The 17,372-nt window shown below is 37.3% G+C and overlaps 1 protein-coding gene across 2 annotated transcripts in view; it reads right to left on the reverse strand.

The window, feature by feature from the left end:
• STIM2 (stromal interaction molecule 2) overlaps positions 1-17,372 on the reverse strand; it is a 71,817-nt gene that overhangs the window by 17,656 nt on the left and 36,789 nt on the right. For both annotated transcript variants that reach the window (XM_027897525.1, XM_027897527.1), the window contains exon 3: positions 6,530-6,644. In XM_027897525.1, coding sequence (XP_027753326.1) covers positions 6,530-6,644 — 115 coding nt within the window. The remainder of the gene's footprint in view (positions 1-6,529; positions 6,645-17,372) is intronic.

Genomic DNA, 17,372 nt, shown 5'->3' on the forward strand with positions numbered 1-17,372 from the left:
GGCTCATGCCTACCAACCACAAAATGGGAGCCAACGAGAGGTGAAGAGAGCAGATTGAAAGAAAACACCAAAATACAGTAACAATTTAACAGGAAAGCATTTAAACCTCTCTCAAACATGCCCCAAAAAGCTGAACTAAATGCAAAAATACTCCCGCTAAGAATAATTATTTAAGTATGTAGAGAATAATTAACAATTTGCCTTTGTAACAGCAACAATCTACATAGATTTTCATACCTACAAATGGTCTAAGAAAATCCTACCCACAGATTTTAAAAAAGGGGGGAAGGAAAAAAAAAATCACATTTGTGGTCCTTACAGGCCACCTGCTACAGCTTAAAGATTCACACTGACAAAATGGAAGGGAAATTGTTCCCTCCATTTATGACTCTGCAAAAGTTTGTCTACACATGAAAAAAACAGTGACAGCCTCCTTTTGAACAGATGATTCACATGAAAAAATTTTAATATTTCTCTACCTAGAACTACTTGCATGTGACAATGCTAGGCAGAGATTTCTGTAGAAACCTTACCATAAAGACACATTCTCAATCGTGAATTTTGACAATGACCCTTTCAAAAGAGCTGCTAAAAGCTTGATAGGTAAAGCTACAGGCAATGGAAGTTTTTTTTGAGTCCAAACTCTTATTTCACTTCACACTGAAACTGAAATAAGGACCTCTAGGTCTCTTGTCTTGAGCTGAAAAATAAGCTCAAACATTTTAGATTTTCATCACTCCTGATAACCAGAGATAAAACACATTTCACAGACCCACTTACAGCTTTAAGAAACAAACTTGCAGTATAAACCACTTGTTTCCTATCCATATGAATGCCAACACAATCTTCCCAGTGTGCTGTCCCATTTTCTTCTCCCCTTTTGAACCACAATCAGGTATTGATTTGAAACAGTTTTATTATATTACTCTAAGATTTTATGCAAAGTGTCTGGGCTATTTGTAAACAGATCGTGTTCCCATTGCAAGGATTCTTAACTTTTTTGTGAATAATAAACAATCAGACTTACATGTCATTCAAAGTCATTCAAGACTGGTCATTACAAGTCTCAAAAGAATGGTAAAATAATCCAGAAAAACATCACCTTAACTGTATTCTAGAAATATGTTCATACACTGATCCAAAGCAAAAGCATTTGCTTTGATGTGACGTGAAAAAAGGGGAAGGGAAAAAAAATAGCATTGGGACGTTTCACTTCTATTGCTGAAAGTATTTTGTAGACATTCCAAGTTTTACAGAAATTCGTAGGTTTTTTATAAGTCATTAGCAATTTCGAACATATTATTTTGTAAGAAATTAGATACATATTTAAGTGGTTTTACCATAGAGCCAATCATATGTTTTCTACTGGCTAGACTGGTATGATATTGTCTTCATGGAATATAAAGGGAATTTTCCCAAACAAGTCAGTTATATTCGGGAAAACTTTATTACACATTATCTATCACTGTATCAGACAACTCCATTAGTACAGAAACTGCAAAATGAAGCAACAAAGGTCTATCCCAAAACAGAATCAGAACTTGTACTTCCTGTACTCTTTCTTATACTGTTACCTGTTTACCTAAAAATTAATATCAATTACTTTTTTTGATTATGTTGTGTCTTTTTGAACAACCATTTAAGCTATCAATACATAGTCATTTCTTATTCTGATATTTCACAGTCTGAATATCTGCTCATGCACATATATTACAAGAAATTTAGATTTATTATGTAAACTAATACTTCATTCACAGAAGTTCAGTGTAGGTGTCTGCAAATCCCCAAATCTTCCAGGTTGACTCACACTCACTGTTTTCCCTTTCCTTCTCTGTCAGAGAAAACATTCAGTTTCTTTTTGTTGGTATCTTCTATATGCTGTATGTTGGTAAGAAGTATTGCTTCACTTATCTCGAATAAGACCTTATGAAAGGCATACTTGTTTATTCTACAGCAGCATACAGTACTGGAAAGCACACTGGCCTTTCTTCAACAGAAGCTGTTCCAGCCACTGAAACATGACACGAGGCAAGTGTGATATACACCAGGTGTACTGAAGGGCAAGCAGGCCAGCTGAAACTCAGCCTAATCAGTACCGCCCAGTTAGAATGTGTCAACTCCTCCTAATTAGCTGGGGTTGTAACTTTTCCTTAATTTAGTCACCAAAAAAGAATATAGTGCTTCAGACAGTGGAGTAGCAAGTCACAATTACTCTTGAGTTAAATGCATATACCATTAGAGAGTAATTATCCTTTCCTCTCACACCTCTTTTCACAAACAGATATCTTGAGAGAGAGGTTGTCAACAACATGCCTTGGGAAGGCAGGTATAGAAGCTACAGTGTTTACACCTCAGAGCAGCACTTGGTCTCTAGACTTGCATCAGCTGCTCTATTTCAGATCACAAGTTATTGGGTTGGGTTTTTTCCTACTTTTTTTTAACTGCCCTATCAACATGCTGAAGGTGAAGACAGAAAAGTAGCTTTAAACTGGCCCTGTATGGAAGTCGGTCCTTGCTAACCCACATTAATGGCCGATTAGAAGATCATTTTTTAATATTAAATTCATCACATAGCACAGTGCTTCCAGGCAGGGAGGCTTGAACTAAAATAACACTGCAGTGTCAGCCTCTACTCTTATGGGCCTCCTACTCCTTTCAGAAATCAAAATACATTTTATAGGAGTATTTCATGGCAAGCAGTGAATGACAGCCATATCTTAGGCTTAAAGTTGAGAACAGGCTGACCAGGCACAAAAGATTATTCTGTATCAAGCATACAAAAGCATTCAAAACTTATTTTATAGGACCTTCAGCAGTAACATCAGCAGCACACAGCATTATGTAACCTATCCTTAGCTAACCCCTGCTTGCATACATTTCTAACCTTCAGATATTTAAAGCCTGAGACTCCAAATGATTAAAGTGTAAGGCAACCATAACATCTTTGTGGTATGCAGTTTAGTCCCAGTTGCTGCAACATTTGTGCAACAGTACATCATAATACAACAGGTGATCCCACATACAAACATAAAACCATTTTTTAATCTTTTTACCTAATAAATAAGGTACCAGACTTTAATTCACCATCTATTTTTCCACAGAGAAGGAAAGAGAGTTAAAGAAAACAAAAAAATACACATAAAAGGCAAGGGAGAAGCTTTTTTTGTATTATAGGGCAGTCTGCAGGATATACTATACATTAAAGGTCAAATACGCCATAATGGTAAAAAAAAATTAATTTTTTTTCTAAGGCAGTTTGTAGCAAGCAGGTTTGCTAGGATTCAAATTAGTCTGACAACAGCTGGCCATTCATGAACTCCAGGTTTGATCATGACAGTTTCACTTCATTACAAAATCAAGTCCCAAGGGACAATGCTTCAACACCAAGAATGCAGCACTAGACCCTACTCATGGAGACATGTCAGAGAACTACCCAGCAGAAGGCCCTGCAATGATTTTACAGTCTCCCTTGCTACTGAGACTAAATACCTACCCACCTCTCCACAGACAGAAAATTTGCATGATCATAGCTCATTATAGGGGCAAAAAGAGAAGGCAGGCACTTTTGAGTGAGATAACTTTCAAAGATAATTGTACAAAGACTGGTACTAAGACATCAAAACAAATGCTCATCTGTCCCCTTTTCCGCACTTAAAACCTCTACCTCTTCAAGGCTCTTGTAGAAAAAACACTGAAGATGCTCCTTTGATTTTAACCTACCAGTAGCTACTCATCTTATTACTTTTGAATAGCTGAAAGGCTCTGTAGTGCATGTATAAATACTGCTTAGTTAAAAGACAAGGCACTCAAAGAATACAACAAGCATATGCTGGCATTTACATTCAAAGAGCAGTAACACACCATAAGTCAGATTCAGAGAGCAGTGTTTTCTGTTTGAAACAGGTATGCTAGTTCATAGTCACTTCTCTAAATAGAGCACTCTGTAGAATCAGACTATGAGATTACAAAATTTCAAAGGTCACAAAAAGCATATTATAACTACACTAAATTAAATTAAAGTCTTGTTGTGTACGCAAGGACTCATTTAAACTGTGTGGCAACACCACAACAAAATGCTGGATGCCGATTCGAGCTATGATTCCTTCCATGCAGGTAAAGCCTACAGCAGCCTTGAAATTCCTCTAATTTGCACCAGCATAGACTATGCCTTGAAGATTCTGCACCAGGCAGGGTCACCAAAAGCCTGCCTAGTGTCAGGAATATTAAAAAGCAATATTCTGAAGTCCTTCTTTTATTAGGCAATTTTTAAAACTTCGAATTAAGCCAATCCACAGGGTTCTACTCACTGTGTAAGATCCTTCTGAAGCAAATACTTAAAAGCAACCTGTTTTCCTTAATGCTAAAAAGAGACACCAAACAGCAATGGTATGTTTTCATTTTCTTCCCTCAAATCTTATCTATTTGCATCACCAATATCTTAAACAGAAAGCACCTTTAAGCTATTTGACAAATACGTAAGGCAAACATTCACATAAAGTAAGCTTTATGGCAAGGAATGTGCAATTCTACTCAGCATAAAGTAGGCAGCAATAGATCTATAAGATGTTTCTGCATACACTGTCAAGAGCACTATTTAGAGCTTGTAATTCTCACACAGTCTCAGTAGAGTACTTAAAAGTTTCAAATTACTGATACTGTCATTTACACTACCTTCCATCCTCTTGTTTAATGTTGTCAGATTGCATTAAGCTAGCACTATAAACTAGCAGCACTTAAGAAAACAAATCAATCAAAATTCCTAAAACATTTAGAAAGGAAAAACAGTATTTTTCCACGTCACCTAAAATCAAACAAAGGCAGTTCATTTTCTGAGGGGCTTCCTGCTTTCTAACAGTCAGCACATCACTGGTAACACTGCTCAGCAGTCTCATTCTAAAGGTCTCCTGTGGTGCAACTTGTTCTCTCAACAGCATGCCCAGTAAAGCCACTACATGCAGACACAACGAGACATGACATTCCTCTCAGCCTTTTGAGTCTTACTCACACTGCACACTATATTCAAGAAACGTGAAATAAAGATAGACACAATACACAAATTAGATACTTCTGGTAGCCTAAATTTTTGAAGAGTTACTCATGAGTTAAACCAATAATTATGGTGAGATAATTTTTTTTGATAATTCAGTTGTAATACTTTCATAGAATAAGATTTTCAGAAAATAAGTCTTTACAGAATATTTGAAGAGATGAGGCTAAAGATCACTAGTTAAAACAGATATTTACTACACAGCAAACACCTCTTACTTCAGACTGCACTTAAATGACTTCCTACATTAGCAGAATGGGCAATGGCATGTTCCTAGTTTCATTCCTCTCTTGTTCCTACTTCTAGTTGTTTGACCAATACCAACTTTTAGATCTCTCTAGGAGCACCATTAGCACATGTCCTAGTTTAGGAAAGGTATTCTCAAATATAGTACTTGGTTTCCCCTCCCGCTCCAATTGGAGGCACAAAAGGCAAAGTCAGAGGTTGAGGTAAGAACAATTTACTGTAAGAGGCAATGAGACAAGAAAACTAACAGTAACAGCAACAATATTAGTAACAAAAGGTATAAGAAAAAGAAACTATTTACACAGAAAGCCCCTCCCCCCCCCCCCCCCCCCCCCAAAAAAACAAATAAGGGTCCATAGCCCACATTTCTCATAGAAGGAACCCCTTCTCCCCAGAAGAGAGACAGAGGTCTTTTCCTCTCCCCCAGCAATGACGTTTGAGGGTATAGAATAACATACAGGCCTTAGCCACAAACCCTCCCAGCTTCTGCAAAAAATTAATCCTGTCCTGGCTGGAATCAGGACAGCACAACACCTTCAGAATGGTGTGAGGGGAAAAAGAAGTTAAGTATTTCTCTCCTAACAACTCTAACATTCCAGATATCTGGAATTTTTTTTTTTTTAATCACTATATCCTGGAACATATTTGGTAGTGAACACTGTACTGTACATTAAATATTGTCTTTTGATACTTGGAACATTTGGCTCAACTTATTTCATTTAAAACAGCATGAGGGAGAGCTGGTGGTGTTGTCAGTCCATTTTATTGTGTTCCAAGTTTAACAGGATTTTCAAAAATGCTTTGACCTAAGAATTCTAGCTCTTCATAACCCAAATAAAATTTACAATGAAGTGGAAGTACATTGAATTTTTAACTCCATACAACATGCAATAAATATTTAAAAATAGCTTGAGAGCAACCCTTAGGGTTTATTAAATTAAAAATATGCTAATCTGGAAATCAGCACTTGCACCAGTCACCTTGATAAATTAGAACCTTATACAGATGAGTGTATAAGCTATCTTAGTTTACTTACAATGCACCAAGCATTGGAAATTACAACAGCTGTACTAAATAAGTTCTTAGGTTTGCATATGCCTATAAATAACAGCATCAAAATGGATTCGTGAAGATGCTTCAAGTCATTCATTTACTACTCCATACCTGGTGGAAGAATTCTTGAATTATGTCTGTGTCAATAACCACCATCATTTTTAGCTATACTTCTTTACCTACCTTCAGATGTTTTCCAGCGTTTCCACAGATCCTCAATGGTGATATGTTTGTCTTCTCTGTGCAGGTGACTATGTTTATTAGAGGCATCCTTGTACTGCATATCTTCCCTTAGAAACTGAAGAAAAAGGAAAAACTCAAATACCAAAATAACAATTTCTGAACAGAAACCACAAGGATATCAGGTAGACAAGAGTTCTTTGCTATCTCTTCCCCATGCAAGCAACACAGAATTCATGTTCTCTAAAAAGACTCAGAAAGCACGTTAAATACTCTTACAAGATTTGTTTTTCACCATGATTATATCCTAGAAAAACTGAAGCTTCAGTTGCTAGTATCCTAGATTTAACAGCATTATTAGTATGCCTTAGACTTACAGTGATTACAAGAATTTACCACACAAGTCACACTGCATACTTTTGTACTCTGAAGACATTTAACCAACTTCATCTACTTCAAAATAAGACCATGTAAAATTTGAAAGTGCACCAGTTCTTTATGGATGAGTAATACTTAAATCTTGCTCTACCAGTTAAATGCAACTGCCTGAGGATGAGAGAAAGCTGTTCACTAAGTATTACTAATTTTGATTAGACAACAAAAATTTGACTTTATTTCATTAAATTAAACAACAAAGGTCATCTGAGGGCCAATTTATTTCTCACTAATCATTACTTAGTGGTCACACTCCAAGCACAGAAGCATTACATAAAGCTGCTTCATTCTCAGTAATTAACAGGAAACCTTTTAGTAAACATGATAAAAGAAGTTCATGCAATCATGTCAAACATAATGGGTGGTGAGGCACTGGAACAGGTTGCCTAGTGGAATTGTGAATGCCTCATCCCTGGAAGTGTTTGAGGCCAGGTTGGATGGTGCTTTGAACAATCTGATCTAGTGGAAGGTATCCCTGCCTACAACATGGGAATTGAGACTAAATGATCTTTAAGGTCCCTTCTAATCCAAACCGTTCTATGATTTTATGACAGCAGTGTTGTACTAGTATTTCACAAGTCACTACAAACAGATTCTCCAAATACATGCACAAAAGACCCCCATGGAACCACAAAACCCATTCTATTTTTCTTTCATACAGGCCTAGAAAAGTTGGTATAGTGGTTGGCAAACAACCTCCCACTAATAGTGGAAACCTTCCATAGGTATCAGTCCCTAAAATCACAGTATAAGCAATCTCTTTGGGTGAAGACCTTAGTATTTGTATCAGAAAACTAAAATTTGACACAAACGGTACCAGAAAACTAAGTAATCTTCCACAGTAGAGAGCTTGCTTTCTTCAGTTCCTGAAGGATGAAGTTGCTCAAACAAAACCAGCTACAGACAGTCACAACAGCTAAGTAAAAACCAGCTTTTTTATGTGGCTGGTCATATGTCATCACCACTTCAAGCAGAGGTGAGGAAAAAGGCAAAGCTAGTGAATAACTGCAGAAGAGCCCAATTCTTTAAATTTAGTCCAAGTAATAATTTATGCAGAGCTTCTTGCATAGGCCCAATTTCTAACAAATCATTCAAGAAACTGAAGGAGAGACTGAAAAGTAGCTGATGCTAAACCATAATACTAACTCTTTATAACAAGAAACAGAGTACAATAGCAGAAATATGCAAGCAAAAGCTAACACTTATCAATTTTCCCTTACTAAAATATTTTTACTAGGATGTAAGGAAATCTAAAACTATATGAAAGGATTCAAGTTTCTCCTCTAACTTAGGATACAATACTAGTTGCTTTCTCTAAGCCAACCATAGAGCCATAGTATCCAAATACAGATTGGATGTAAATCCTCTCTCATTTATCTATTACTTCAAAATTTTTTTTGATTGTCAGACATTAGCTTTCTAAAGCCTTTTGATTCCTAAAATAGCTCCATTTAGCCCATAAAAACTGCACAAGCATTTTTAACTCCTCTTCCCCATGTGAATGAGAACAGCATAAATTCAGATATAAAAAAAATATATGTGCACACACACACATATATACGAGAAATACGGGATATAAATTTATGAAATATATGAGAACTGCAAAGAGTAGCCTGTTGGAGCAAGGGCTATTACAGAACTTCTGAAACATTATGGATCAGCAGCAGTAAAAATGTTTAATAAACACAAAACTATATGCTGTAAATGTATGCAAATGTAAAAATATCAGCTGCATATTCCATAGTCTAAGTAGGAACTACGAATCCTTCCCACATTGGCAATACTACTACGAAGCTGGAAAATTCTACAACTATCATTCAATGTGCAACCAAAGATGGATTATCTTATTCATTCCCATACCATGTTTATTAAAGGGTAAACTGAAAAGCAGGAACTAAACAATAAGAAAACAAGGATAATATTCTTATCCACTTGTGTCTCTAAGCATTTCCAGATTAAAGCAGTCTCACAGCTGGAACAGCAAGAAACAATCGGTATTTGCCCAACTCACCTTTTCCCTCCAGACTGCAGGTACCTACTACCAGCTGACATCCTCAGCATACCTTTTGTGAACTTAGAAAAAAATATACTAAAAATTCAGCAAAAAATATTCTATACTATACTATACTATATGTTCCTCCCTGTAAAAATTGTCTCTCTTCATATGGGTGCTAAGGTAAATGCTAACACTCTTCAGCTTTCTAGTAACTGATGATAAGACTGCCCTTGGTGACTCCAAATGTCAGGTATGGAGATTTGTTTTAAAAACCAATTTTTGTTGGAGGGTGATGAAGTTTCTGAAGAGGAACAGAATGTATACATGTACATATGTTGTATGTACAAGCTTAAGCCCATTTTGCATCTTCTCAGCTAAAACTCAGATCAGTTTTGTTTATACAAACTTGCTCCGATCTTTACTGCTAGTTGTCAGCAAAGGCTGTAAAACAGTGAAGGATGAGAATACTTGTGCAGTTAGAGGTCAAGGAAAAATCTGATTTGCCGTTAACAATACAGCTATTAACAATATGTGGTCAGAATGAGAGAAGGAAGACGCCAAATGACAAATAGAAAAGCTTCAAGGTGTTACATCTCACCCCAAACTAAGCACTACAAGGAACCCTAGGAGAGCACTGCGATGTAAAACCCGGAGGAGCCGCTCCTGCCGTTCGGCGCCGGCGCCCGCAGAGGGCGCAGCAGCCCCCGCGCTCGCAGGGCCGCGGGAAGCGCGGATCCAAGTCCGCAGCACGGGATTTCCCGGGAGGACAGGGTGATACAGGACCTCATTTACACCGAGAGACGGATTAGAGTATTTGACTAACGTCCTTTATTGAACAGGGACTGTCAGCACTCAAACTTGTGAGCAGCTTGCAGTCAGTAGCAAGTACAGTTACTGCCCAGGGGGAGAGGTTCTACACCCGTGAGAACTTCTAAGTGAAAAGCCCATCTTTTGTTCTATCCTACCCACAGTTACTGCCCAGGGGGAGAGGTTCTACACCCGTGAGAACTTCTAAGTGAAAAGCCCATCTTCTCTTCTATCCTACCCACACTGCTCCCAGATCCTGTGAAAACAATCACGATGGCTTTCTCAGCGAGGTTCTTCATTTCGAAACTGGCCTAATATGGAAGCATTTCTTCACAAAAAAGAATCGTGTCCTAAACTGAAGAAAGACAAAACCAGAACAACTCTAGTAAACTAAAGAAGATTTTTCTGTTCCTTGTCATGGCAGCTTATCTCTTTTCTGTTGCCCTGGTCATTAAGTATACAAAGAAAAGGTTAGAAAAATAACTCTAAATAGGGAGGTTAAAAGAATAAACTCTAATAAAAACGCATCTAGGGATTATCTTAGCCAACATAATTACTCAGGAAGGAGAAGTCCTTTTAAGACTACAAAGTTGAAACCAAAAAAGCAAGAGATAAATTACCTAAAAACTCTGTGTAAAACAAAAAAAAAAATCATTTGTCAATATAGTTACTTCAAAAACAAGTAGACAGTAAAAAAACCTCCACACCTAAGACTTGAAATGGAGTCTTGATCCTAAAACTCCATAACTGTACCTCTACAAAGATCAACATCATAAAGTCCAAGGTTCGGCAGTGTAATAGCTAGAGAGGAAACTTTTTCCTGCCTGGAGGGGACAGGACTTGTGGAGCTCTGAAAAAGTTCCAGGGTCAGGTACACACCACCTTCCTTCCTCTTCAGAAAGCCTTTAGTACTGTAAGTTTCACCAAAATCCAGTCAACTCATAAACAAAAACCAATCTGAATCAAGAACCACACCAAAAAAAAATAAATTAAAAAAAAAAAATCTGACCATTGTAAAAGAGGTAAAAAGACACCCCAAAATTCAATACAAGTTTGACTGGTATCAGAGACAGTGCTTGAAAACTAAACTCAACTTAAAATACGGAAGCTGCAAGAGACACTTGCTCCTTGAGAAGCAAATGAGAAACTGCATATTTTTGCAAATGCCAGTGGAAAAGTAAAATTAACCACACTCACTAACTGCAGCAGGAAGCATTCATATGCTGTTTATATTTTGTTCTGGTTGAAGGCTCAAGTTTATGATTTTCAGTTTCATCAACTTAAAATAGACCCTCTAACTGACAAGTTTACTTTAAGAGCAATTAATAACATTTCCTGGCTAAGTATTACTTTCTTCCTCAAGCAGTGTTATTTCCTTCAGGTTCATTCCTTCAAAGGGAGACTTGCAAAACTTAGAATTTCATTTTTACTATAACCCTTCAGATTTCCTATAACCCTTCAGATACACTCAAGTTATTGCTAGACAGCCTTCCCATCTATTGCTACCAGACTTACTGCAGCTATTGCAATGTCACATGTACTGAATAAATTATAATGGCAAATGTGCTTTTAAAAGGCAACATATTATAATTCAGGTATGACAGCTTTTGCAATTGCCTACCCTACAGAAATGGCTTCTAAAGATGTTACACAGTAAAATAAGAAAATGTATTTAGGCATAAGAAAAACATTACTAGAAAAACATAGGACATAATAAGGAAAGTGTTACCAAGTATATCTTAAGTAATCTACACATTCTACCAAAAAAAGATTATTGCAGTTCAAAACAAAACTGCAGCTATTCTACTCTAACAAACTTCGCAACCTTTCAAAGCCAAAGAATTTCCAAGGGGGCATTCCATTGTAGCAGGACTACATGCCTGCAATGCCACATAAACAGGTGCAGACAGCTACATATTATTAGCCTAAGTACCTCCAAGGAGGCAAGGCATGAGGTAGGTCTGATCCAAATCACATTGGAATAGGTTTCCATGCAACTGTACCCATGATAACACACACTGCTTCCCTATAGGACTTTGCACAATTTAACCATCAACTAACACGCTCATGTTTTCAGACAAGTCCTGGCTTCTTATCCTGCTCTGAAAAAACAAACTACGTGGACACATTCAGAATTGCTCACAAAACTTCAGGAGACTAAAAGACACTCTGCCTGGGAACAAATACATTAGCAGTTGAATGAGAAAAAAAAATAATGCACAAAAGGCCTCTATTAAGAGAGCTACAATAAATTAAGGGAATCAAAGTAACCAAAAAGCTTTTGGGGAAAAGGTTTGTGACATGGGTTAGGAAGTTCAAAATACTTGTTTGAATGATCAGTGTTCATAACAGAATGTTCTTGCACAGTGAGATGTAAAACATGCTCAAGAGCCATCCCAGTATCATGACAAAAACAGTTGTAATGTTTTCAGTTTCCGAACCACTGCAGCAGGTATTTTTCCACATGCAGAATTTTGCCTAAGCAGGTGATACTGAAATACAAAGTAGTTTACGGAAATACGAACATCAGTTTAAGGACCTTTATTATATAAATGACAAGGACAAATCCAGAATACTAAGGGAATTTTCAGGGACATTTAACATCTTGATGAGAGCATATTTGCAGAGAACAAAATTAACTAAGAGCTTGGTCTATAGTAGAACCTCTCCCAGCTGAAATAACACCTGTGGTAGGCTCCTGAAGTTTAACCAGGGCCCAAGATGTACTAACGAAATGGAGATCAAGCTTCTGAGCTATATCATCTGTTACTTTTTAACATCTGTTCCATACACAGCAGTACTTCCCCCTCTTCAAAATCTTCTGCTAAATCTTTACTCCCCCTCAAGATGAAAAGAAAGACAAATTTTGTACAAGATTTTGCTTTTGTTCAATAAGACAGAAGGGCTATTCAGTTAGCATCATTCCAAGTTTAATGTTACATTCTCAAAATACTTCTTCACCTCACACTTTATGCTCCCAATATCCAAAATATACATAATTAAAATGGGAGCACCACACTATCTCAGCATCTACTTCATTAAGATTTCCTGTCATGGAATGTCTTGCAATTTTGCCCTAAGTGTTTAGTGCTCATTACTGTCCAGAACAGATTATTCAAATGAATAGGTCTCTGGTCTGAAGTACTAATTCATGTCTCATTCATTTGTTATATCTTTTAAGGAACTATATAAAGAACAAAGGTATCTACAGACTTCTTTCACCAATTCATCATCATACAAATTGAACATGCAGATCTATTTCAGTAGTAATTCAGAAAATAATTTCAGAGTGTAAAATTAGATGTTAAATTTTATTTCTCCAGGTTGTCCTAAACTGGTATTACTGGTGCAAAATAATTTAATTTAGTAAGCTTATAAAACAGATTGCGATGTACCAGTGCATGTACCATTTTAACTGCTAAAAGAAAGGATGCATAAACAACCAAAACTATGACTAGCAAATTAATTACGTAATAAAAAGAAGTATTAGGAGCATGGACTGATTCTCCCCTATAATAAAACTTTGCATCACAAATGAGCACTAAAGGAAGGATATACTGAAGCATATGCTTCTGAACTCACCCCAGTTCTATAAATTATTAATTTTTAACTGAGTTGTTTACACTTGACCTCTGTATTTTATCCATTTCTCTTTCCTTCTGGATTCTTCCTTTGACCTTTTTCCTTCTCTTAAAAAACACAGCATACTCTCTCTCAAGACATCATGTTTGTTGATCCTCTCAGACTGTTTGCATCATGGATGCAAATATGAACACAACTCCTCAAACAATATCTTCACAGAGCCCATCCAATCAGAAAGGGTCACTTCAAAAGGAAGATCTTGGGTTACCAAACATTCTGCCCCTGTCAAAATTACTATAGCCAAAGTGCTATGTTACTGTTACTATTCCAGATCAAATCATTCTATCTAATTTTCCTGCTTTAATCACTGTATAAAAGACAATCATCTTCCGTAGTTAAGGCCACTAAAGCTAGATTCTGTTTGATTCTTGTCTCCAGATAACATTTTTAGGTCAGGCATTTCTGCATGTTGTCTCTGCAGTTTGAACTTTGACCATTCTTAAAATCCATTCAATGCTTCCAGTGCTGCAGTCTTTTCCTCTCCGTACTGTGTCTTTCATTTGTTTGATTGTTTTCTCTCAGGTTTGTTTGGTTTGGGGGGGTTTTTTGTTAAGTAATGATGCAAATTCCCTCATTAAAAAAGCTTAAACAAAATATGAATACATTAAGTGACCTATCCAAATACCCCATGCAAAGCTGTAAATTTGTGCCATTAGCTTGGTGCAACATTAGACACACAGTAAGATAATAATATTTCAAAAACGTCAATTTATTCTAGTACTGTTGAGAGATTCCTCGAGAAAATTACTTCATGTAGGACCTACATATGGAGGTTCTTTGGAAACAGGAAGAATCCATGTAAATAGTGAATATATGTCTGTCTTTATTCTAGTGACTCCTTATCATTAAAACAAGTCACATTCACAAGGTGCAATAGATGCTTCCCGAGGCAGATAACCTCCCACAACACAACTACAACCTCAGTTAGCAATACTACATTCTCCCTTTCAGTTACCCATTTACAGCCTATCTCTTGAAACAAGTTTAAACAACTGCAATCTTGTATATATTAATAAAGTAATAATAGTAGGACCTAGACCTGATAGAAAAATTCATATTAGACTGCCCTAACAATAAGCATAGGTTTGGGTGTTTCTTCATATCCTTCCTTTTTCCTTTTCTCTCCTGTACCATACCAAAAAATAAGGAAAAAAAATTTAACTAGTTTATGCTCAGACTAGAGCCCTTCTAACTTACTTAGAAGACTTCAATAAATCCCTCATGTGTTTCCATAACTATTAAATCCCGTGCTAAAAATTTAGATCAGGTTTCCCCACATTAATGTCATCAAGGTCAAATACAAGCTTCTTTCCAGCCTATATAAAGTAGGTCCAACGGGCTTCCAGTATCAGACCATTTTTGAGAAAATAAGAAATTTCTTATAACAAGTTCAAATTTTCTTATATCCTAAAAAAAAAAAAAAAAAAACTCCTTCTCTACAGAATGATTTTATGTGAGCCTTCATTATACAGAGGAAAAACAAACTACAACATAAAACAGGGCATGAAAACATTAGGAAAAATAAACCGGGTGCAGATGAAATGTCTGAAATCACTGTTGGGAGTTAACTGGATTAGCAAATTAAAATAATTAAAATAAATAGTTCACCTTTAGCTCTTTTTTACCTCCCCCTCTCAAAATAACTTATTTACAAGAACTTCCTTCCTTGGTGTAAATATACACTTGTAACAGTGTTTTAGTGCTGGTAAAACAGCAGAAAGTTATTCTACTTTGTGACATTCTTCCTGTCAAATAAAAAGCTCATCAACATCCTCAATATGCTGCTCTTCCAGGAGTCTTGCAAGTAAAAACCATGAAGCATAAAACAGAAAATCCATTCCCTGCTGTTAAGTAAAATCCCTGTATTTCATGTAAGCTTTACTTCTAATAAAGATTTTTTAATTATCAGTCCTCGTTTTTAATCAAGACAAGCAGCACTACCCACTGTGACAGAAACAAAAAAAAAAATCTGGTTCTGAAAGTGTATATTAGGATATATTTAGCATATATTCAGACCTGTAATCAGGCAACTATGTAACTATGTTGTTGAAATGGAGATCTTTTACGATTCTTGTAAAGATCCAGTAAAAGCACTACTAAGTAAAAGAAGAACATACAAATTACTAGCTGAACTTGCAATTAAACTGCATTTCTCATTAATTTCAGATTTGCATTTAATGCCTTAGAAGAAAACACCCTATGCAAATACATATTCATCACTGATTTGCATGGAAAATACATGTAGAGCTAATTTGCAGGGAGGGGGTTATTAAATATTTGTTCAATAGTTTAAAATGAACTAGCAGAAACAAGGGCTACATTTCAGTCATCTTATTTTATGCACAATAAGTAGTTTGAATATACAGTTTCACTCATCTGTCAGTACCCCAGCTGAAACAGCATCCCTCATCAACTGTTCTAATTTCAGCCACTTAAACAGGTCTTAAGAGTAGCTTCTGTTGCTTCCTCTGGAACAGGAAGAAACTTAAGGTCAGACAAAGATGGTCCACTGAATACCAGGACGGATCTTCTGAATACTAATAAAAAGTTTCCAATGCATAAATATTTCTGTGTTTTCTTCTAACTTTCTCAGCTTCCATGTATAGCAAATGCAGTACAAGTCAAGAGAATCAAAGTGCTGGGAAGTTCATTAGGAAGCTCACAATCCATCAATGATGTTTCAGTTTTCACACTGGACTGTGCCTGTCCCAAACATTAATGACAACCACCCAACATTTTGCAATAACAGAGCTAGATTATCTGCATTATATTATAAAAGCCATGGTAGTCAGGTAAAGTCCCTGGTGACTGGGAAAAGGGAACCATCACTCCTACTTAAAATGAGAAGAAAGGAAGACTGGGGAACTAAAGAACAGTGAGCCTCAGCTCTGTGCCTGGAGCAGATCCTCAAGGAAGCAACGTTAAGGCACACACAGTGATGTGATCTGAGACAGCCAGCACTGCTTCACTAAGGGCAAAGAGTGTCTAACACACCTGGTGGCCCCCTGTGATAGGATGACTGCAGTGGTCAGAAAGGGAACATGAACGAACCCATGTTGTCTACCCAGACTTCTGAAAGGCTTCTGACATGATCCCACTTAACATCCTTTTCTCCAAACTGGAGAGAGATGGATTAAAAGCGTGGACCATTTGGTGGATAAGGAACTGGTTGAAGGGACACAGCCAGAGAGTTGAGGTCAATGGCTCCACGTCCAGGTGGAGGCCAGTGATGAGTGGTGCCCATCAGGGACTTCTGTCAGGGCAGGTGCTCTGTGATATCTTCATCAATGACAGACAGATTGGATGCACCCTCAGCAAGTTTACAGATGACCCAAAGCTGGGCAGTGCAGCTGGCACAACAGAAAGAAGGGATGTCATCCAGAGGGACCTGGACAACCCTGAGAAGTAGGCCCACGAGAACCTCATGAGGTCCAAGTGCAAGGTGCTGCATGTGGGTTGGGCCAATGCCAGACATGAGCACAGACTGGGAGAACCCACTGAGAGCAGCCCTGCAGAGAAGGACTTGGAGGTTCTCATGGATAAAAAGCTGGACATGAGCAAACAGTTTGCACTCACAGCCAGAAGGCCAACTGTATCCTGGGCAGCATCAAAAGAGAAGTGGCCAGCAGGTCAAGGGAGTTGATTTTTCCCTTCTATTATGCTCTTGTGAGACCCCACCTGGAGTACTGCATCTGGTTCTGGGGTCCTCAGCACAACAAACACATTGACCTGTTGGAGCAAGTCCAGAGGAAGCCACCAAGATGCTTAGAGGGCTGGAGCACCTCTCCTATGAAGACAGACAGAGTTGTGATTGTTCAGCCTGGAGAAGGCTGCAGGGAGATCTTATTGTGACCTTCAGTACTCAAAGGAAGGGTATAAAAAAGAGGGAGAACAACTTTTTACACAGGCAGGTAGTGATAGGACAAGGGAGAAAGGTTTTAAGCTGAAATAGGAGAGATTTAGATT

This window comes from Empidonax traillii, unplaced genomic scaffold (assembly GCF_003031625.1).
Source record: "Empidonax traillii isolate 1590-97213 ecotype Southwest subspecies unplaced genomic scaffold, ASM303162v1 scaffold545:size423049, whole genome shotgun sequence".
In the NCBI taxonomy this organism is placed as follows: Eukaryota; Metazoa; Chordata; class Aves; order Passeriformes; family Tyrannidae; genus Empidonax; species Empidonax traillii.